The 24,849-nt window shown below is 35.6% G+C and overlaps 1 protein-coding gene across 3 annotated transcripts in view; it reads right to left on the reverse strand.

The window, feature by feature from the left end:
* Positions 1–24,849, reverse strand: part of DENND1B (DENN domain containing 1B) — a 259,688-nt gene that overhangs the window by 13,702 nt on the left and 221,137 nt on the right. For all 3 annotated transcript variants that reach the window (XM_078440761.2, XM_078440759.2, XM_078440760.2), the window contains 2 exons: positions 20,834–20,890; positions 19,903–20,010 (listed from right to left, as the gene is read on the reverse strand). In XM_078440761.2, coding sequence (XP_078296887.1) covers positions 19,903–20,010; positions 20,834–20,890 — 165 coding nt within the window. The remainder of the gene's footprint in view (positions 1–19,902; positions 20,011–20,833; positions 20,891–24,849) is intronic.

Genomic DNA, 24,849 nt, shown 5'->3' on the forward strand with positions numbered 1-24,849 from the left:
TGGATTCATAAATCACAGATATATCATTATTGAAAACCGGCCTATGAAACTAGACAGAAACTGAAATATAAATGGCTAAGAAAGAGAAAAATAATCTCAATACACAAAATAAAAATAAAATCTAAATATATTTATAATGTAAAATATATGCTCTTTTTCTTAATACAACTGACTTTTGGGAAGAGGTATGCATGTTTATTTTTCTAACTAGAATGATAATAAGCAGATGCAAATGCTGGTGGAATGAATTTTGTGTATTATATGGATTCAGAGAAAACAATCTATTTCCGACCTGGATAGAAATCTCACAGTAAGAAGTGCATAACAGGAAAGTTTCCAAGGGTCAATAAACACTTTCATTATAAATTATTATCTACAAGTTCCTGAAATAAGCACCAAGACACTCATAATATGGCCTCTGGCTGGGAACAGATTTTTTTTTTTAAGAATGATTATAAAGTGATTAAGAGATGACATGGTACAAAAAAAAAAATGAAGGAAAGAAAAAAAAAACCCTCTCTTCTTCTTTACTGGAAAAACTCCTACTTATGCTACAAAGCCTTCTCTTCACCTGCCCTCTGTGTAGCCATGTATTGGCCAAACGTCTGGCCAATGTATCAATTGCACTGCGTTACTTGTTTGTGTGGCCGCCTGCGTGGCTGTACTCTGAGCTCTCGAGAAGTGTGATCCACCTCATGTTCTTTGTGACCTCTGAGCTCTTTTGTATGCCTTCTCAGCACGGAAAACACTAGTACGTATATAATAGGTGCTTCCTGGATGTCAGCGGGATAAAGAGATGCCAACAAGTCAGAGGAAAATGAAATGCAGCTGCTGCCTTATTTTTAAGGAGTGCAGAGAAGCAGCTTTTAGTTGGTTTTCAGTAAATATTTGTTGAAGGAAACAAACAGAAAAGATAAATGCCTTTGTGTTGCTCTTCATCTGTCAGGTCTCGCAAGACCAGGCTCTGCCTGCCCTGCCCACTTTAGTCACTTTGTTCTAACCCACAAGGCATCACCACGGCCTTCTTTCAGTCCCTTATGGTTGCCTTGACTTATTCCACTACAGGACCTTTGCATCCGCTGATGCCTCTCCCTGAACAGCTCTTCTCTTACATTTATTCCCCTTCCCATCCCCACTATCTCTGTCTGTACCCATCGATTCTCATTTGAAAATCTAAGTCTCCGCCCTGTAGAATGCTACGGCCTCTAACCTGCTAACAGAGAGATCTTTTTAAACTTAACAATGCTACACTCCTCTTTAAGTAAATCCTCCAGTGGTTCCTTACAGTTTTCAGAATAAATATTGTACCTCTTACTTTTGCCTAGAGGGATCTGGCTCAATTAGCCTCTGAAGCCTTCACTTGCCATACGGATGTCTGCTCCATTACCACCACACCCTCTTCCTTGCTTGTAGGTTTCCCGTGTTTTCTGCCTCTGTCCGACACATGTGTTGATGTGTGTACCAGAACGTCCCTCTCCGTGGTGTTTCCCCTCTTTTTCTAATTATCTTTTGCCCTGGCTCACGAGTTCCCCTTTCAGGAAATACTTTCTCAGTCATCTTGTGTGTTCCTAGAATACCTGTACACGTATTTCTCATGGGACTTGTCCATCCCGCTGTACTGTGGTCATGGTTAAATTCTCTCTCTCCCACTGTACAGCGGTAGATTCTTGATGGCAGGAATCTTGCTAATTTACCTCTCATACCCTCAGAACCAAGCACCTGTGTGATACATATTCGTATCAGAAAAACTGTAAAAGACTTTGAAAGGAACAAGAGTATGGAATGTCCTATCAGTGGAATTCTGGATGGTGTTTAGAAGCCTTTGTGGGGTTATCTGATTCTACTGTACTCTGCATCTTTCATTGCCCTTATCTGCCTTGCAAGGACACAACTGGACACAAATCCAACAACCAAGTAGTAGTTATTATGGAACAAAGGCTGGCGATATTTGTGGAGCCAATGGCAACAATGCCTTCCCAGGAAAACCTGCCTGGTGCCTGCTTGACAGAGTCTAACCTTACATCAGGACAGGGACCAGCAAATTGGGAGAACTTTTCAACAGAAATTCACCCTAGTTTATAGGTATTTTAGATAGAACTTAGAAGATGTCTTGGCTTAGTTTCCTAGCCCCAAGATAGGAAAGAACAGACTTTTATAAGCCCAAACCAAGATTTCTTATGAAACCTTCCAGAAAGAAGTAAATTCTGTGGCCTTGTGCTGGTCAATACTGCATGGCTCAAGATTTATCAAGAAAAGTCAAGAAGACTTATATGGTTAGTTAATTATCATTCTTGCTGTTCCAATATAAATAATCAGGACAAACCTAATGAGAATAGCCTTCTTCTTTTTTTTTTTTTGATCACAAATAACCCTTGAGATTATTATTACAGGAAAAACTGTAAAAGATTTTGAAATGGGCAAACAACTACTTGTGTCCTGTCAAAGGACTTTTGGGAATTGTCTACATTTCTTTCCAGGATTATCTGATGCTATAGAGGTCCGTACCCATAGTCTCTGACTATTTGTAACCCTACAGGGACAGAAGTTAACCTATGGAGGTCTGGTGGCAATATGAAAGTTTTGTGTTCATAAGATGAATTGTGTCCAGCATAGATGTAATTATTATGGTGTGGATTTTGGTGGTTTTGGTATCTGTTAACATATATGCTTCAGTATTCCTGTCTTAAGCATTTGTTCTTTGGATTATCTGTTGTATCAGTAACATCTTACTGTTACTGTAACATTTTACTATTTCCCTCATTAGTAATGAAAAAAATAAAACAATGGAGTTGTATAAAATTATTCCTTAAAGTAGGCATTTAATGTTTCCTGAATAAATGAATACCTCCATACACAATAGGTCATTTCTGTTGAGTATTTAAATGAATTCAAAAACTGATAAACTATGTGACGTAAAGAAGTAAATGCTATCTTAATTGCTTATGTGACATAAGTATTTTCAGTGTCCAGGAGGTACAGAAAAGTACTATATTCATTTGTTCACTCAACAAAGATCACAGAAATGCCTTCAGTGGGCTAGGTTAGGGTACAATGATGACTGAGAACAAGGCTCCCTGCCCTCATGTAAATTAAATTCTAATAAGTTGGACATAAATTGAATAATCATAAAATAAATATAAAATATAAATGATGTTTGGATCGAGCCTTGAAAGGTCAGTAGGTATTAAGTAGATGATGACAAGACAGAACAAAATGTGCAAAGGTCCTGTGGTGGGATGATCATAGAATATATAATGGAATGAAAGACCGCTATCAGAGGGGGCTATAACCTGTGCCTGTGCACAGGGTTCTTTAAGGGTGCGTTATTTTGCAATTAGCTTTTTGATCACTAGATGGCAGAGATATACTAAGGTGGCAAAAAGCTGACTAAATTTAAATTTATGGAGGGTTTTAAGGAAGTGGGGGAGATCAGAAAATCTAGCAAGAAAAAGTGGGAGATGAAAAATTGGTTGGGGTGGGGGCACAGGCAAACGACACACCCCAAACTTGCAAGATCTGATAATGGAGAGTAACAGAAAGCCAGTTATTGTTTTATTTTCTTTCAACAAATATTTGAGAACCTACTGAAAGCTGCTATTGTGCATTCCTTAAAATAAGGTAGTAACCACATCTCAGTTTTCAAAAATTCTTAGCATTTCTTCCTTCCACAAAGATCCATTAAACACCTGTTACCCACACTACTGTCTTCCATGCTGTGAGGCATACAAAATAAAAAGATATCCCTCCTTTCAAGATTGTCAATAAATATGTGATAAAAATGCAAAATTATTGAATATAATACAGTAGTTATAAATACGAACTATCCTTCATTGTAGGAATATAACTGAACTCAAACTTTTTGATCATAGATGAAAACTTATTTAAATGACCATTAATACCAGTCATGATTGATGTCAAATTATAATATTTCCAATAAGTAGGTTCAGTCAACATACTAACAACAGTAACAATATAGGACTGTAATTACATACTATAAATAATGGCAAATTCTGGGATCAAATAAAGAGGTTTCAAAGTTGCTGTATGGTCATTTCACAATGCAATGGTCATTTCACTGTTTCACAACTGCACTCACAGGCTGTACAAATTAGCAAGTAACTTAGCATTTGCAGCTTTTGTGGGAGCCAGTACTACATGAGAAGAAGGTACATCTTTTGAATGCAAAAAGACATCAGAAGAAACAAAATAGAGTTTTGGAGAATTTGACATCATTCTAGTACGAGGAATTAAAAATAAGATGGGGCACTGGATATCATAGGTCCTCCATCAGACTCCGGCTAGGTTCTACCCACATACAATTGGAAAAGAAAAATTTGCTCACATGGAGATGTGAAGTGTAAAATTCACATCTAGCATAAAGATTCATAAAATTTTGGAAGTAAACACTTGTATAGCAAGGGATGCTTATTAAGCATGTGAGAAAATACTACACTAAAGCAAAAGGAAAGTTTTCAGCATGGTATAAAATTTATTCAAGAAGATATCTTACTAGGGAAGTTCAATCTCTAGCTAGACATTGAATAAAACAAAACAAAACAAAAAAATGGACTGGTAAAAACAAGGAGGAAAAGCATTTCTTATGAAGGAAAAACCACAAGCAAATGTACGCAGAAAGTGACAGGGGCAGAGGGTCCAAGTCATGAAACCATCAAACTTAACTTTGAAAGAGACTTCAAGAAATAAGTTTGGTTCAGCTACAATAAGCAAGATCAATGTTTCCTTTCTTTTCACCACAATGGTTTCCGGATGGCACTTCTGACAGTTTGAATGGTGAGAAACATTCCCCTGGTGCACAATGACCAGGTGATCTTGCAGTTACCATTTTTGTCACTAGATGGCAGACAGATCCTAATAAGGCAAAATGTTGAGTAAGTCTAAATTTACGGGGGGTTGGGAGAAGGGGGAAAAGTAAGGGATATATGTAAATGAATGGGAAAACACACTTTTTTAGACTTCATAAAATTAAGATGCTTTTAATATATGAATTTTTAAAAAATTGGTACTCTCTGTGCTACTGTCCCCATTTTAGGGTTGAAGTAACTGAGGTCCAGAAGTGTTACCTTGCTTACCCAAAGTCCATAGCAAACCCCCAAGCTTAAGACAAAATAAATAAAAATTAAGTATACATGCATGAAATAATATGAAAAAAATGAAACTCTACCATATGTAATTATAATGGCAATACCTTAAGAATTCATGGCATTTTACTGAAGGGTTTTAAAACACATGTTGCAATTTATTGGTAGTGGCTAAAGCAGAGTGAATTGACTTATCTATGACTGATTTGCTTCAGCGTGTTTGATATTTTACATACTGGACTGTTTTTCATTAAATACCTAATTTATCACAAATTTTGGTCAACATTTTCCCTATTTTTTTCTTTTTTTACAAATTAGGGAACCAAAAGCTTAACAAAGTGAACTGTCTTGGGGGAAGATTAGACTAGTGACAAACCTAAGATTCCAACCCAGGTGTTCCAGTTCCCTGAACAGAACTCCTTTTGTTAAAATTACATTAGATACATAAGTTCTCAGAGACTCAGAAGAAATAACTGTCTGAGAATTAACCCGAGAAAGACTTTCTTAAAATGGCAAGTTTTAACCTCATTTTTAAAGTGGACAGTTACAGAATGACCACGAGTCTTAATATTCTTGGTAGGTGAAATGGCACAGTGAAGAGACAAAAGATTAATACACTTTTCCAAAGACACTGAAGACACATTCCTGTCAGGGCAAAAGAGTACATTGGAAGGATTAACAAGATATGTATTTGGTGAAGTCTGATGAATTCAGCTGATGAGGGCTGTTATTAGACTAAGGAAATAAGATTTTATAGAAGCATTAAAATTACACTTCTGAGCAGTTGAGTGCTTGCTATGTGAGACTAGTTGAGGAGGATGACTTTGAAGTGGTCCATGGGGCCCTGGGTGGCTCAGTTGGTTAAGCATCCAACTTCGGCTCAGGTCATGACCTCGTGGTTTATGAGTTCCAGCCCCGCATCGGGCTCTGTGCTGACAGCTCAGAGCCCGGAGCCTGCTTAGGGTTCTGTGTCTCCCTCTCTCTCTCTGTCCCTCCCCTGCTTGTGCTCAGTCTCTCTCTCTCTCTCTCTCTCAAAAACAAATAGAAACACTAAAAAAAATTTTTTTAAAGTGGTCCAGACACATCCAAGAGCCCTTTACCAGTTCTTCCAGTTCGCCACGATCTGGTCTTTTTGGTTAGCTTTATTCACTTAATTCTCTATGATTCAGGTATCACCTGACAGATGATCTCTTATAAAAGTAATATTTCATTTTAAGTACATTCCTGTCTTACTAAATCCTTGAAACCAAGAATCATACCCTTTAATTCATTTTGCCTCTAATTCCACTTCCATTTAGAATGTAAAGAATAGCAAAAGAATGTCAACTCCCATCTTAACAATGACAAAAAGCTGGGTTATTTAAAAAAAAAAGTCCCACAAATCCTAATTCTTCTTGGACCTATCAGAGAGCTGAATTGTAAGGCAACCAAGCAAACCAAATTCCAAAGGGTTACAAGCCCTTCTGAGGAGAGATGAGACACAAGACCTATTTCCTCCAGGCAAAGCACGAGGAGAGAGGTAGCTGGCATATAAGCAGGGGAGAAGAAATCTGCTAAGATAATAGCCTTAAAGACCAAGTATGAGCTAAGATGTCAGTTTGGAATAGTTAGGAGTCTCAAAGGCAAGGGGAGATTGTACTCGCAAGCCCTCTTCCACAGATAAAATCGTGTGTTTGCTAAATCAGGCAACCCTATTACCTGGTGCTACAGGGAAAGGCTAGGGGCAAGACAGGAGACTGAAAAGAGCTCCCCTTGGGGGTACAGGCAAGCAGGAGGTGATAAGCTGCTGCAGGGAGGCATGTATGAAGCCCTACTTACTTTATAAGAACATTCATTTATGTATAAGAAAAGTCATACAGTCATGGCATACAGTCAGCAAACTCAATCCCAAAATTCTGGGGGAAGGAAAAAAACAGAAACTCCTTTAGGGAAGAGCAAGAAACACTCAGAGGCACAGGACTCTACTCTGTTAACAAGTGGAAATCTATCACCAGTGGGGAGGGGCAGGCAGCCCTCAAACTGCCCACGACCAGTCGCAGAAATAAGAAAGTTTATCTGTCATGAAAGGAAGTGGAGGGATGTTGAGAAAGCCCCAAATCTGAGGCACAGTGGCACAAGACCTGCTAAGGCTGAAGCTGGACCAGAGCACATAAAACCCATAAGGCTAGGACTAAGTAACCAGCAACAGAAGTTAATTGCTGGAGGAGGGGCAAAAACATTGGGAGAGATCCCCTATGTGGCTCTAATGTAGCTAAGGGTGATGGAGAAACACCAAGAAAAACCTGCCAGAAACTTCACTGGTAGTAGTCCACTCTAAGCGCAAGATAATAGCAGCCAACTGCAGGTAATGATATCAACAACAAAATCCAAGGCAGTTCAATTTGTGATGCACACAAGGGGCCCAGTACTCAAGAACTACCAGACATAAAAGGTAAGGGGAGAAAAAGATGGATGCATAAATGGATGAGATGACAGTAGCAAGATGAAATCCATATAAAAGAGTCAAATTGAAATGACAGAAAAAAAAAAACCATAAGAGAGAAATTCTTTTGATCAGCTCATCAGCAGACTGAAGAAAAGAAAATGAATGAACTTTAAAACAGGTCAATTCTATTGACCAATCTGGCATTTCTATATGCTAACAGTGAACTCTCTAAAAAAACCCAGTATGGCACTGGTATAAAAGCAGACATAAAGGCTAATGAAACAGAATCAAGAGTCCAGAAATAAACCCATACATATATAGTCAACTATTTTTGATAAGGATGGTAAGAACACTGAATGGTGGAAGGATGGTCTCTTCAATAACGGGTGCTGGGAAAATCGGATATTCACAGGCAAAATAACAAAACGGCAAAAATTTCATCTTAAACAAAAATTAACTCAAAATGAATTAAGGACTTAAATATAAGACCTGAAATCATAAAACTCCTACAAGAAAAAGCTCCGTAACATTAGTCTTGGTAATGACTTTTTAGATATGACATCAAAAGCACAGAAAATGTGCAACAAAAACAAAAATCGAGTGGAGCTACATCAAACTAAAAAGCTTCTGCACAGCAAAAGAAACAATCAACAAAATGAGAACAATCAACAAAATGAAAATTTCTTCCATTCTCATGGAATGTGAGAAAACATTTGCAAATCATATATCTGACAAGGGGTTAATATGCATAATACATAAGGAACTCATGCAATTCCTACAGTAGTCAAAGAAACACCACAAATAATCCAATCAAAATGAGCAGAAACTTGAATAGACATTTTTACAAAGAAGACATAAAGATAGCCATCAAGTACATGAACATGTGCTCAATATCACTAATCATCAGGGAAATAGAAATCAAAACCACAATGAAATACCACCTCACACCTGTTAGAATGGCTATTATGAAAAAGACAAGAGATAATAAATGTTGGCAAGGATGTGGAGAATGTTGTGCACTGTTGGTGAGACTGTAAATCGACGTAATCACTATGGAAAACCGTATGAAGATCCCTCAAGAAATTAAAAATAAAACTACCATGTTTAGCAATCCCATTTCTGGTTATTTATCAGGAGGAAATGAAATCACTGTCTCATTCAGATATCTGGCCTCAATGGTCACTGAAGCATTAATCACAATAGCCAAGACATGGAAACAACCTAAATGTCTATCGATGGATAAATGCATAAAGAAAATGTGGTATGTGTACAATAGGATATTATTGAGTCATAAGTAAAAAGGAAAACCTGCTATTTGTGACACTGATAAACCTTGAGAACATTAAGCTAAGTGAAATAAGTCAGACAAAGAAAGATAAATACTCTGCCACTTATCTGTGTAACCTCAAAAAGCCAAGCTCATAGAAACAGAAAGTGGATGGGGTAGTTGCCAAGGGTTGGAAGTGGGGGAAATGAGATGTTGGTCAAAAAGGTACAAACTGCCAGTTTTGAGATGAATAATTTCTGGGAATGTGATGAACAGCATGATGACTATAGTTAACAACATTGTAGTGAATAGTTGAAAGTTGCTAGAGAAAAACAAGTGGCAATTCTGTAAGATGAAAAATGTTAACTAATTTTACTGTGCTAAATATTTCACTATACATTTACCAAACTTAAAATAAGTATCCAAACTGAAACACAAAGAGAAAAGAGAACAAGAAAAACAACAGTGGCGGCAGCAACAACAACCACAAGAAAAACCAGAATAGGGCATCCAAGAGCTAAGGAATACTATCCATGGGTCTAATTCTTTCTGTTCCCAACACATAGTAGGTGTTCATTAAATTTTTGTGAAAGTTCTTGTTGTAGACAGAATAGAAACAATATTACCTAATATTTATTAAACTTCTAGTGAGTGTTGGAAAAACAAATTCTATCACTAACTCCAATCTCCACAGTAACTCTATGGGAGTGGACATAGTTATCATCCTTTTATAGATTTGAAGCTTAAGAGGATTAGAGAGGTTAGGCAAGTTGCTCAAGTTCCAATACCAAGCAAGTAGCAAAGCTGGTATTCTGGTCCAGGTTTGTTAAACTCCAAAGCCCAAGATCTTTCCTTCCACATGGGGTCTTTCTACCTAGTCATGAATGTGATGTTAAGAAGTGAAAAGGAAGAATAGATACAAAGGTCAAGGAAGGAAAGTCTGAGTTTGTAAATTCAGTAAGACAAAGTAAATGATCTTGAAAGTAGTCCTTGCACCTAGTAATGTTCAGAGGAGGTACATGACCTTGAAAACTGTAAACTAGCACACAGCAGATATTTAGGTAGTTTTTGTTGAATTGAGGTAGATTGTCTCTCCATTATGGTACTGTCCATTGGGTTCATATTGCACCATTAATTACATTAGTGGAAGCTTATTTGAATTAATATTAAGTTGGGGACTATTCTAGAATTCAACTAGAAATCTCCATATTAGATTTTAGAGATAGAATATTTGAAATCAGAACTGATCCTTTACAGACTCGTGTTACTGATGTTAGGGAGTTTCAGGAAGTTTTGACTCCCTTTAGTTTAGTTTGGCAAAATGCTGGATCAAAATCATCCTAGAAACACAGTACTTTAGAAATCATTTCTCAATTGTTAGAGATTATATACAACCTACCCAATGGCAGCATTGTACCAGCTATTCTAAAGGACTCTCTCTCTCATTGAAGTATGTTAATGAATGGAAAGAAGGAGAGAAGACCAGTACTCATTACTCATCTGTGGTTACAAGCAATACGATTGTGAATTGTTAATACTTTTAAGCCAATTTTTTAGGACAGTACATATGCAAAGTAATTATGTTAACTGTAAATATTTAAAATGTTGTTTTATTATTTTTCCTGTTCTTTAATATTTGCAAATGCAAAATTTAACAAAGCTCTTGCAGTAACTTTTCAGTACTGAGAAACTGTTGATCAGCATAAATACAAGTTGTATACAGCTATTAAAAATTATTCCCAAAGCAAAACAGATAAATAAATTTTTGATATATGGCAAACTATTTGTAATTTCACTTTTGCTGACAGGGTTTCAATATTTCAACATTTAAAAAGGTTTCTTAATGCACGACAAGTCCACTGTATTTTCGGTAAAACAGAATGTGGTTATTTTCACTAAATGATGTGCAGATGATTTTTCTAGCTGGCATAAACAATTAAAAAGTCAGTAATGACTAACAAAATAATATTATTTCCAACCACTTCAATAAACTATGTTTGCAAAAAGTACATAACCAAGATTAAAATATTTTATTGTAAAATAATTACAGCTGATTTTATTTTTCAGATTATCATATCACTATGTCATAAGCATAAATATGCAAATGTATGGAGAGAGGCTTAACACAGAAACATTTCTGTGTGAATCCAGCAAGAAGCAAGAATCTTAACAGAAATTGTAATTACTCTATATGTATTTCGGTTTCAAAAGCATTATCTTACAAATATCAAAGACATCAATAAACACAAAGAGGGAACAGGCTTCTGTGAAATGGCAGTCTTATTCTCAAACATTAGAAACACCATAAAGAACTTCCAGAGAAGGGTCCAACACAGTAGTCTTATTTTGAAACTGGCATGAGGGCACAGGCTAACTTGTTAAGATATTTATGTATTGCTCTAATATTTTGTGTTCTGTATCAGGAAATATAATAATGTGTAGTAGACACAAATCCAGTTCAAATTATAATAAGAGTCTATTATACTCTGGTAGTTATAATCTACTGACATTCCCGGAAATTTTTCTCTCTTGAGGGACATTAATAGGCAGCAGCAGTAACCCCTACAAAGAAAAGACTGGCTTCCCTTTTCATCAACACTAACATTGATCTCTGACCAACCTTAAAAGCAGTTCTAGATATAAAACAGGAAGAACATCATCATTTCTTTATCCCAGGGTGTCTGGGAGAACATAAGAATTAGTCCATTAAAAATGGGGTACTTCTGAGAGAGCTATTGTTATTTTTACCAAAAGCCCGTAAAACAATTAAAGAAGTAATGGGGGGGGGGGGGACTGTAAGTTAAATAGAACAGAAAATAGGGAGGAAAAATATTAGTGACATGATTGTTGATGTAAAGTCTAAAATGGTACTATTCATTATATTTACTAAAGGGAAAACCAAGTAGCTTTGTTTTTATTTCAAGACTTTCTAATAAATGACATAGTCAATTGTGGCAATAAATTTGAAGAGTAAAATTATAATATTAAAAAGGTACATTTCAATCTAGGATTACCTCATAATACATACTGAACATATTCACATAAGTGAAATTATCTTCCACTACTTCTTTTTAATATACTTGATATTATTCAGCAGTGCTAAATGTTTAAAAAATGAAGTCCTAGCCAGTTACTGAAAGGAACTGGCTTTGGATTATATCTTTGAAAAAATGATGTTCCCAAACAATTTTATGACAATACAAATGTTTCAATGTGTATTCTATTGTGTTTCTAAAAGAGAGTATTCTGAAAGGCAAATTTTATAAATTTTTTGTCTATAACTATCATTATACATATCAAAGTATAATATAATGCCCACTAGAGGGCATTCTTGTAATCCATAACTGAATGGGGGGGGGGGGTGGAGGTGGGGTACAGATTTTAAACTATAATCAAATTGGATATGTTGGAAATTAACATTATTTCAACAGAAAACAACAGAGGAAAAAATAACTTTATTTAAAATTAAAGATATATAGTACCCTTATTTTTCCAATTTGACTTAAAAGATTAATTTTATAAATTAGTGATATTAGTATAGCTTAGACTAAATACATGCTATGTCGGAGTGACTTTGGGACAGACTATGAGAATGTGTTTTCATTTAGGCAGTATTTTTGGTGGGCATATTTTAATAGAAACACATTTACTTATTTCAAAATATTTTTGTCATTTGGAACTTTCTAATAGATTTCCCTAATCACTTTAATTCAACAATTTAGTTTGATCATCATAATAGGCTCAATCCTGAGCTAAATCACAGAAAATGCTAAAAAAAAAAAAAAATAAATAAGGGGTTTCTGTTTATCACAATTTGGTTAAGCTTACTTTTATTATTTTTTTAAATTTACATTAAATATTCTTTCCAATTATCTGGGCCTCCTCCTTCATATACCCATTTCTTCCCTGTCCCCCCAGGTCACAATTATCTTTCTCACTGTGATTTGCAATTACCTTTTTCTTGGTCAGAAGAAGCAAGTGGTGTCTTTCCTCTGCAAACAATGACTATGCCATTTCTTTCTTGACCAATAAAGCAAAGCTACTGAATGGACTGTATTTTTCCAAAGATCCCAACAAGTGTGCCATTTTCTGCAATCTATTATGTCACCTGAGCAACAAATGCTATCTTTAATTACATTCATTTTATTCCCAGAGTCCACTGAATTCCAATGAAGAAAAGAGTGTCAGAAACACAATACTATACACCACATCCTACTAGGTATGATGATCCCATCATTTATTATGCTTAGGAACTAAATTTAGAGAATCTGAGTTTTTAATCTTATAAATTTCACAGCAACTGTAATTTCATCTGCAACATTTTAAAATATGGAATTATCTGTAAAGTGTAAACCACCTGATCGCTCGTATTTTAAAACATGCTTATATACTAGAATTTCTTTTAAATCCCCATTCAACCAAAATGTGGTTTTGAAATATCTTACTTGCAAGTCTCCACATGCCAAAAAGGTATATACAACTTCTATGTACATTCCTTAAATATAAATGTGTATTACTTGTAATTATAAAATGAACTCATGGCAGTCATGCTATATTCCATAAATCCATTAGGATGATTGATAAACCATTAAATACCTAAGGACTCAAAATGATCGCATAGTTTCTTTTGAAGTGTGCATTATCACCTTCTATAATGGGTAAAATGGAAAATCACATAGAGCACATTTTACGGTGTAAATATCTTCCTTATTTATGCATTCCAAAGGTAGCTCTTCATACCATAAACTATTGGTCTGTATGTGAATATATTTTAAAAACAGAATAAATGATCACTAGTTTAATAGTACTTGGTTTATTAGTAGAAATTATGACTATTAAACATAACTCTATTTCTAATCACTATATTTAGGTTCAAGTGTTGACTATGTTCCACGTTGTGAGTATTTACCAACAGGCACACTACTTTATATTACAACTGAAAAAAATAATTTTCCATTCATATTTCCTCACGCTGCTTTTACACAGTTAACTAGACAGGTTGAAAATAAATCTGAGTGCATTGCTATTTGTCTCAGACCTGAAATAGTTAAGAGTGGTATGTGTGCCAGGGTTTTAATAGGGCTTAACAACAAAAAGCTTCAATCCTCCACTTTCACTAGATTTTGTTGCCGTGGTTTTGCTTGCTTAGGGCCATCCATCTGTTAATGTTGACTTGTAATATAGCTAAGCTCCTGCTTGCAGTACACTAGTCTAGTTGGGGTGTGTGTGTGTGTGTGTGTGTGTGCGCGCGCGCGCACGCATGGGCGCGCATGTGTGTGTCCTATGCAGACACTCAGATACGTACACATTACAATTATCAGAGTAAGTTAAGAATGGCTAATATTATTAAAAATGGAGCAGTATCTTAGATTCATATAAATTTTGCACATTAAAGGAATTTCTCATTCTTAGAAAATTCCAGTACATTTTTACAAATAAGTGTTTTAAAACATAATTTTCAGTGACAGAATTAGTCTAAATGTTGTTCACTAAGAGTACAGTATTTGTTCTAAAATAGAATTGATGAAAGAAGGTAAGTGTGCAGTCAAGATGAAAACTGTTCTGCACCATGACCGGTGGCAGTATTCTCCATGGACCCAACTGGCCCTGTTTTCAATAAAACCCGAGGAGGATCCTTTCCCTGGAGTCCTGTTAGGCTGGGGCTGCTGTTGGAACTGTCATGTTCACACAAAAGGGAAAAGGGTTGGGTTTTACAAATGTGAAGCCTAATTGGGAGATCTTCATGGCTGTACCCTTGACATTCATTTAAGCCTCATCAACAAAACAGGAAGTAACCGTACTAATTAGCAGACCAGCACACAAATTACTATTTGCTGGGGTGTAGATGCAGATTCATAATCTATTTCCAACATAAGCTAAGTAATGGCATATAGGCTTAAAACAACATACATTTTGATTTTGTTCTTTTCTATAGTACCCAAATTATGAAACGTTATTTTTTCACTTATTTAAATACATTCTTGAATTTAAATGACCATAATCTCATTTTCATCTTTTGAAAAACAGATGAAAATAAAGTGTGTCATTTATACATGTCCAGCTGGAAACTGGAAATGTAAAGTTCTTTACATAGCTGAGATCAACTTCTCAAAAAGATAAGGAATAGGATAAATAAAGCTCACATTCTTTATTTTGATAATTTTACTGACAAGAAAATGAGATACTTGAGGTCTTATAAACTTAGAAATCAAGAGATTTCTCAATAAAATAAGCTGTATATTTCTTCTCAAATCATAAACCAGGATCTGAAGTTATCCCTACTTAGAATGAAGACGGACAAATTTAGGGTCCCCACTAGTCTAGTTAGTGAACTAGAGGATTGTTAGTGACTTTGGACAGTTACTACCAAGAGAGAAGAAAGTCAGTGCCATTGCGATAAGAGACCTGATGTTCAAGATATATGTATATGCATCAATGGGTAGAGGCCAATTATTAAGTGCTTGGCATGTGGCAGGTATTTTATATATATTATCTATAATAATGCCTATAGCATTCTAGCAAAATGACATGTATCGTTATTACTATTGCACAAATGTAGAAAGTAAGGCTTAGGAACACTGTGTTTTGCTCAAAGCTAAATGCTAGTAGTTGTTTCAAAGTCAAGCCTCTCTGGCTCTCAACACCATACCTTTGTCTCTAAGGGCCCCTCCTCCACAAACATTCCACCCAACACAAAGGCAGGCCTGTAGTGGTTAGGTACTTAAATTCCAGAATCAGTCTGTCTGCTTTTCAATCCCTACTCTGCTCTTTATTACCTGGTAGAACTTTGGCCACATGTCTTCATCCCTTTGCTGTTACTAAATCTGAAAAATGGGGTTAACAGTTCCCAGTGTGCTTGGATTGTTGGGAGTTTTAAAGTAATCACATCATTCACACAAACATGCAGATGACCTCACTGTTCATCAAGGATCTGTCTCTTCCTCATGTTTTCCAAGTCTGCTCTAGTGTGCTTTGGTGTTACTCAACTCTAAAAACTGAAGTTTGGAAAACAGTAGGAAGGACCTCAGAGCTATCTAGATCACCAAACCCCAGAAGTCCTACTGAATCACATTTCTGTAGGTAACTGAATTCACCACATGGCAAGTCTTTTAAGAGAGGATGGTAATTTGAATAATCAAAGGTACGATGGGGCCCAGAGACACCGGTTCCTCAGTGAGAGGCCATTTCCAACATGAGAAAGGGATGCTACTCTTCTAGCTCAGTGAGCCTGAGAGAAAGAAAAAAAAAAAAAGTGCATTCTAAGTTTATTTCTACTCGTAGCCTTTATTTTTAAAAATATTTTCTTAGAAAACCAAGCTGTCTTTGAGAGAGGTATTACTAAGCCTGAGTATTCCAAATGATAGACACTGCACAGAAGAGAACAAAGAAAGAAAACTAGATTTCTGTCCCTACATACCTCTCCTGGGTACGTCCACTGGAGGCGAGCTCTCGGGACACTGACTTCATCTGTGGACCTGCAGTATCTAGTCCCATTTCCTGGAACGGCTGCATACCTCCTGAACAATTTTTTTTAATCCTTGTACATTATGAATCATGGTAGGTGTGTTAGTCTCTTCATTTTGGCTGCTAAGCAAGGGAATGGGACTTAGCTTCTTACTGCACTAACTTTCTCTCTGCCTCGAGTCTTACCTAAATTAAATATATTTTAGGGTGGCTCAGTCGGTCCAGCATCCGACTTTGGCTCAGGTCATGATCTCATGGTCTGGTCTGTGAGTTCGAGCCCCACATTGGGCTTTGTGCTGACAGCTGGGAGCCTGGAGCCTGCTTCAGATTCTGTGTCTCCCTCTCTCTCTCTGTCCCCTCCCCACTCTCAATCAGTCTCTCTCTCAAAAATAAATAAACATTAAAAAAAATTTAAAATAAATTAAACAATTTTAATCTTTTGTTCTAGGATTCTTGGTAAAATGTCCATTTATTTTTGGATATAAGTAGAACATACATAAATAAACATAATGTCTCTGATGTATTGATTGATACCTAGATTCTGCCTTTAACCATATTTGCCTATTCTTAGAAATGCTTACGTATTTAATTGAAAATCTCAATGTGCTCAGATCCTAATATTATTGTGCTTGGAGAGACAGGAGTTAAGACTACTTACTGATTTGGAAATCATCATAAAACAGTATCTTCATGGTTGTAGTATCAGCTTCTATCTCTTGCACAATATACTAGATCATATCTTCTATTAAATCAATGAGACTGGATTACTACTGAAAAGTAAACCAAGGAACCTTCTGTGGTATCAGACCGCAAAGAAAAGGCGGTAGACTATGCCTGGTCCCTACTGACTTCCTTGCCCCAAATGCAAACAATGTATTCTAAGCTCATTTTCTCTGTAGTCTTTTCATTTGTGTAAGTGGCTCGACTCTCATGTGAGAGCTGAGGCAACAGCAACCCACTAGCATAGGCTGACCTTAAACTTACTAAGCTGCAGGTTTATGATACAAAAATCCAGCCTCTAGGTACTTAAAAGTATAGATTTTATTTCTTTTTTTGCAAAGAGGACTCTTGGGCAAATGATGACACGGCAACTAGAGATAGCAAAACTCTTCTGAGATTTTGTCACAGTCCTTAAAACCCTTCTCTGAGAACTGCTTTTCCTGTTTGCCCCTACTACTCGCCACTGTCCTTGGTAACATGGTATTCTCCTTGCTTTTCCGACGAAAGGTTACTGAACCAAGGATTAATGCTGGATCCAAGAGGGCTGTTGACAGTCTTCCAGAAGGAATTGGCTGTGGGCATTGTGGCCCATTCCTAGCAGCTGTTTGAACCAAGGGCCTTGCAAGCTCAATGTCAGGCTCATGGAGGAGCTGAGAAAGACAATCTACAGAATGCACAAAGAACAGCTATGCAGAGAGAAGAACAAGCCAGGGAGAGATAGAGAGAAGCAGGTTAGGAGGTAAAGGGTAGGGAGGGCTGATATTCTTCCTTGATTTTTCCATTTTCTAGCTCCAGTCCTACCAGAGGGCTACATACATTCCTATACCTGGATACAAGCAAAGACAAAACATTAAATTATGATAAGTATTACTGGGTACAAATGATTGGGAGTATGGACTCTTAATAAATTTGGCTGCTAAAATATATATACACGGATATATACACCTATTTACATAATGGAACACATGTATATATATGGAGAATACACACTGACTAAAACTCAGACCACTTGAAAAGTAAAGATTGTTATTCAGACATTAGCAGCACCTGCATAATCCATCTAAACATTTTGGTTTAACAAATTTCTGTTAACCAAGTAAGAAAAGTATATTATAATTCTTAAAACAATAAGCCCTACTTCTCTTAATTCCTGTTAGAGTCATCATTTAGCATATTCACCTGAAAACCACAAAATGCTTATTGATGAATACAGATAGTTGAGTTAATGATTTTATAATAAATGATGGCCATGACAATTCAGGATAAGTATGTGATGAATGTAACCTATTATCCTGTAAGGCTTCCTTAATACAGTTTTCTCTATCAGAAATTGTCTGTCTAGGAATTAACAGAAAACACAGAAAACCATACATATGTAATATATTTTATAATTTAATTATCATAGAAATATGCTGCCATGTTAAAGAAAGGAAGATTTAAAATTTTTAATGAGGAGCTACAGATAGTTTTCCTAACTTAAAACTAACATTTAGGACAGACGTTTCTCTAATTCAAGTGTTTTCTTTCTATCGTAAAGCATCCTATAAGTAACAAAGATCCCACTGGTTTTCACACAAAAATCTATCCACCATAGTAAATATAACCTAAATGCTCCAATGTTAAGGCAATAAACATTTTGCAGAAGTTTTTAAGATGCTGAAGCTTGAGAACCAATAGGGATTGAACATACTAGTGATGGAAGAAAAATAGAGCTACTGATTGCAAATCTATCATTAGTTTACAGGTCAATACATGTTTTCCAGTTAACAGTAGTAGCCAGAGAAGGTCTCCATGCTTGTGGAATTATTACTTCATTGAAGGGCTTATTTTAAGTCATACGATCAGCATTTACTATCAATACGCTGCAATTAAGCAATACTGATATATAAAAATATAAGCTTATAAATGGATACAGCATAGAGAAGGCACTTAGAATGGTATAAAAAAGGACCCACAAAGGCAGAGATGTGTTTTGTTTCTCCTAGAACACCTAGAATAGTGACTGGTACACAGTAGGTGCTGAATGATCACACGGATAAGTTTTCTTTACAAAGGCGAAAGTTTCCACACAGCTTCACTGACTGTTTCTCCATCCCTAATGACACGTAGAAGCACTTGAAGGCCATCTCTACTCCTGCAGCGTCCGCAGATCCAGGAAAGCTAAGTGACTACTGGAGATGGGTTCTCATCGCACTCTGCCACTAACTTGTTATGAGTCTTAGGGTAAGTGACGTGACCATTCTGGCTATCAGCTCTCTTGTCTGTAAACTTCAGTGACCGGAATAAATGAACTATAATCCAGTTGAGGATTCTTTTTAAAAGCTAGTTTTCTAAGGCCACTTAAAATATGATTTGGTGTATACAAATTTTGTATCATTTAAACCTTCAGAAACACACTTATGAGGCAAAATCAGAGACATGCATAGCTTTAATTCTGAACACTTTCCCTCTTCAGGACGGTACTTTACATAATATCAGCATATAAGCAGAAGCTTTAAATATTTATAGCAAACAAATTATCTGACTTTAGAAAAACCAGACACATTACTTTACATTCTAATTTATATAGATTATTTTAATGGTAAAATCCCCATGTATGAGTTTCATTTTACTTCTATAGTAGAAATCTGTGATTTCCTCCTCCTCATCAAACTGTTCACACTCTAAGACAATCACATGCTTGCCTCTGTCCCCGTACTGGAGAGCTCTATGAGAACATAATAAAGTAGGTAGAGACTGGTATCTGGAACAACTGATTCCTAATACTCTTGCAGCCTGCCCAGATGCCACCTACTCATCTTGACTGTAAATGCAGGTTTTCATATCACATGATAAAAAAAAAATTAATGGGTCCAAAATCGTTCTTAAAGAATGAATCAGAATTACATACTTTTAGAATTTGGAGACATAAGGGTAAATAACCTTACCTGGGCAAGCTTACGCTTTTCTAGATTTCCTCCCTTTTCATTGTGTAATGTGTAAACTGGTGTATATTGTACAGAACCAGAACAGGTCCCATAATCTTCTTCATTTTCCTACACACGAAGAAATATACAAGGAATTATTTTAAAATACTCCTTTTATTACTTTTAGACAAACTATCCGATACAGATGCAAATACCAAAATAATGCTTCAAATGTAAGTTTAAAAACTCTATTTCAGAAGAAAATGCACTTTTATATATTATGCATTAATGATTTCTAAATTAATCTCTTTTGAATAACATGAATAAAAGCTATTATTTACTCTCCATCACAAAAATGGAAGTTTCAAGTAGTATTTGTTCTTCAAAGGTAGATATTCAAAACAACTGACAAAATCTGTAAAGATATAATATGTAATCAAATTGAAAACACATATACATACACATAAATATTCATATACATGCAATATTCATAGATTCAAATACATATCTTCAAACACAATCTTTTATAAATTAAGAACATGCTTCAAATTAAAGTAGCTACAGTTAGAAAGTTCCTACAAAGCCAAATGATGGCATTCCTGGCTTGATTCTGCACCAAAGATCATCTTTTTAAAGAAATTCTCAGCTTGAAGCAAGAATTTCAATTGTGATATCAAGGCAATCAACTTTATGAAAACATACATCCTGTTAAAGCATCTTTGAAGATCTCCGTTGTTCTGTGATAAAATATGCAAACAATAAAGAGATTATTCAGTGGATGCATACAGAATGGCAGATAGTTGCCAGAGGGCTTGTTATGAAAAATACATTCTTGAACAAAGGGCTAAGCATATTTCAAACATCATTAAAAACATAAATCTCATGTGATTTGTAAAGTATGAGCTTCAAACTAATGCAAGAATCAAGGAAGAATGAAAAGAATATGACGTACCTTATGTTTTAGCTTACTCTTCACTTCCTTTATTCCCTGCTTTGCATGATTTTTTGCCTAGAAAAAGGTAACGCAAGTGTCTGGCTCAGCATGGTTCTATTACCACTTAAAGAGTTAGTAGATGAGATCACACTCCATGAAACTTGCTAACTTCATATTATTTAGAAAAAGAACAAATTATAATCTAAAACTCTTAATTCTTCAGGGAAACCACACCACTTACTATTATATCTAAATTAGTGAAAACGCGATTAGTCTCTATTTGCATACTAGTACCATACAAAGGCTAACATTTAGCCTATTTTGCCTCCTAAGCTATAGAAAACACAGCCCAGTCTTAATTTGCAATTGTGATTAACTGGTGGTGAAAGGAGAAAGCACAGCAGCAGGTTATTTGGGCAAATGTTTGGACTTTAAAGAAACGGGCAACTTTACAAAGCTTTACTGAAGTGCTTTTACAGGCAGACACACGTTTTTATTAGCAGAGATATTTTAAAGTTATGGCTATTTCATGTGCAGTTTTTCCGGCATAAATTAAAAGCCACTTAACAAAAGATGCTATCTTCATGTTCCATAGGGAATCTGGCTCCAGTATTTGAGTGTCTCAGGTCCTGATGTGATTCCTGTGGGATATAACTTAACTAAAGACAACTGGCCTTGGCCTTTGTTCCATTGGAAATTCCCACTCAGAGTGGCCACGGACGAAAAGAAAGGAAATTCACATTTATGTTGTGTTTCCTCAGTATTTGATCACGTGCTGGGTACCTAACATGTATCAGCTCATTTAATCATTACAAATCTATGAAGTTAGGACAATTATTATGACATTTTTACAGATAAGGAAAGTGACTCAGAGGAGATCGGTCTGCATAGCCTCATTCCAGATCTGGGTCTATTTAATTCCTGAGTCCAACTTCTCCCCATCAGAAAGGAGAAGGAAGAACTAAAGTTTTTAAAATGTATCTACTGAATCTAAGCCTCACGCAAGAAAAGGCATTACAAGTCTCATTCTACAGACATGGAAACTGAGGTCATACAGACTGAAGACTTTCCAATTCCAATATTCTTGCTCCTACCAAACCGTCCTGCTTCCTGAATTACTTCTAGGAAGAGTGAATACATGTCTTCCCAAGTTCATTTAGGGGAAGGCTCTCATTTCTTTCCGGATAATATCTGTAGTACCTAATATAATATTTGGCATATAGTAACTGCTCAAGAAATGTCTTGAACTCAACTAAACAATTATTTCTTCATTGTATATGAGGCAAAATCAAAACATGCTACACATAGCAAAAGATAACCTAAAACGCCAATAACACTAAATTATATTCCCATGGTTCTTTGGAATTAATAAAGCATTTTCACATTGTTTTATTGTTAAAGCCTCTGAATCTATTTAAAGGGTCCTGTATTAATCCCTACATTCTCATTAGGTAAAAATGAAAAATTACCAAGAAAATGTGCCTGTCTCTATCTTCTAGAATTTTTATCCATATTTGCTCACATTTTGTCATATTCTAATTTACCTAAATATTCTCTAACCTTTCAAAATCCACTTGATTCACACTAATCTTTTCAGAAGCTCTTCAGTATACAGAGTTGAATCTAGTGTCAGTCATGGTTCTGTAATTCATGGACTGATTCCCTTACGCATCTCTTGTCCTACCCTCCTCCACTGACCTCTTTCAGATGATCTGGAAGATGGGGTACAGGCTCTATCCTTTTCAATCTACCAAGTTGAAATTTACCAATAAACAAGTATTCTTTACAGAGAAGCACCCAGCAAATGGCTTTGGCTAATAATTTAAGATACAAAAACCTAACAAGAAAGTTGACTCAGAAACGCTTTTAGCCAAATCAATTATGTATTCACTTTACTGTTATTTTTTAGATTTCTAAGAAAGTGTATCTGTTAATTCTAGCTTTCTTTATGGCCCCTCTAAGCACAGAAAAATAAAAGTATAAAACACATAGAAAAAAATGTTTCAAGTACAGAAAAACTGTTCTAAGTATAGGACAAAGTCATTATCTCCTTCAACAAAATATATTCAGCTCCTTTGTAGTACATGCAAAGTACAGAGCAAAGTAACAGTGATACAAACATGAAATTAGCAGGAACAGTACCTCTCCCCCTCCCAGTACCTGCCACACTCACTGCTTTAACTCAAATAACCAGCATAAGGCCTTCTTCATGGGAGGTACTCAAACAATTTACTGAATGAATGAAAGTTTAAAACATGGTTCCTTTTTTAAAACTTTACTATCTATAGAAACACAAGTAAATAAATTATGTTAAACCCATACAACAGAGATTGGGAGTTTTGTTCATAGTAATTTCTGGTCAAAGGAGGAATTTCAAGAGTTCATATTTCAGAATATGAGCAGCCTGGAAAGATGAGTTTTAGATACAACTATGAAAGTCACAAATTGGCTTTCTTGTCCCAAATCTCTTTGACTTCTTGATTCATGTACAACATGATCACAAGATCATAAGATAAATAAAGGAAAGTGATTAGGTATATTCTAAAGACCTTAAATTGCCTGAAATCAATTTAGGGAATAATCTTTCAGAGAGCACAATTTTTAATCTGGAAACATTTGACTCTTCTGCAGAAGAGCGTTCTCAGCAAAAAAATAAAATACTGATTAGAAAGATAGAAATATGAATAATGAATGAAGTTTTAAATATGTTTGCTTTATTTCTGGGTTTTTGTGGGAAAATATGAGTGAAATTAAGGAAAGAAACACATACTTAGCAAAATAATACAATACATTTTCTCTGAGCCTGAGGAAAAACTTCAAGTGTTTGCTCAAGGAATTAAATGAAGGGCACTTGACTGGGAAACCTTTTTTAGAATCTTAAATGAATGTGAAAAACAAGGCTAGTCTGATGTTTCACATGGCAGCCAAGTGCTACTTCATTGTAAAAAATTAAAATCTCTTCAAAACTGTATATAAATCAAACCACCAGTATTATAGTGAGAGTGATATACACAGAGAGGTTTTCCAGAAAAGCCATGAAACAATCAACCAAAAGGCAGAGGCTGATGTTTCCAAGGTAAAATGATGAAACCTTCCTACTTTTATTTTTATGATAAGGCTTCAAAGAGTTCAGAATCTTGGCACCATATTTTTGAATCAACTCTGTAGATTAGCTGTGCTACTATAAAATGTAATCTTTGAAATTGACTTTTTTTCAACAATAATGGTGGCTACACATATTTGTCATAATTGTACATCACAGCAAGAATATAAGTTCTACGCTTATTAAAATACATTATTCCATTACTAATTCAATCATATCATTTCCTTTACTGAGAAAGCATTTGAAGATAAATTCTTATAAAATCAAAACTACTGCCCTGAATATTTTTTAGAAATATGAAATATACATGACCTGTGGCATTTAAAAAATTACTTCATTGAATACGAATCTACTAGCTCCTACCTCAAGTAGCTCTAGTCTAATATTAGAGATGAAGATGCCCACAGGAAAACCTGTGCTGAAACAGAGGTATGTCTGAAGGTCTTGTGAGGACCTGGGAGGTATATAAACCTTGTGAATGTGGGGTTGGAAAATGTTTTCTCAGGGAAACAACTAATGCCTAAACTAAGTCTTATAGGATGAATTAGTGTTTCCTCGGTGGACAAAACCCAGAAATAAATGTCCCAAGTAGTGGAAATGGATTGTGTAAGAACAGAGGCAGAAGAGAAAATCTTGCATTCATGAAATGAGGAGCACTCAGGATCTGGAGAGAGAGGGTAAGCTCGGGGAATTGGGGTGAATTGAAACAGGACACAAAAGGGGTTAGGTCTTGAGGGTCTTAGTTAACACATTAAAGAGATTTTAATTTTATTAATTGTTTATTGTTATTGCTATTGATACAGCTGTTTTTATTTTATTATAAGCCATGGAGAATCACTGAAGAATTTTAATTATGGAGAGTCAAGCATCTTTGAGGGAAAAGAACTTACCCTAATTTTCTGTTTTTTTTTTTTCTATTTGAACCTCAGTA

Source organism: Panthera onca, chromosome F1 (genome assembly GCF_046562875.1).
Source record: "Panthera onca isolate mPanOnc1 chromosome F1, mPanOnc1 haplotype 2, whole genome shotgun sequence".
NCBI lineage: Eukaryota > Metazoa > Chordata > Mammalia > Carnivora > Felidae > Panthera > Panthera onca.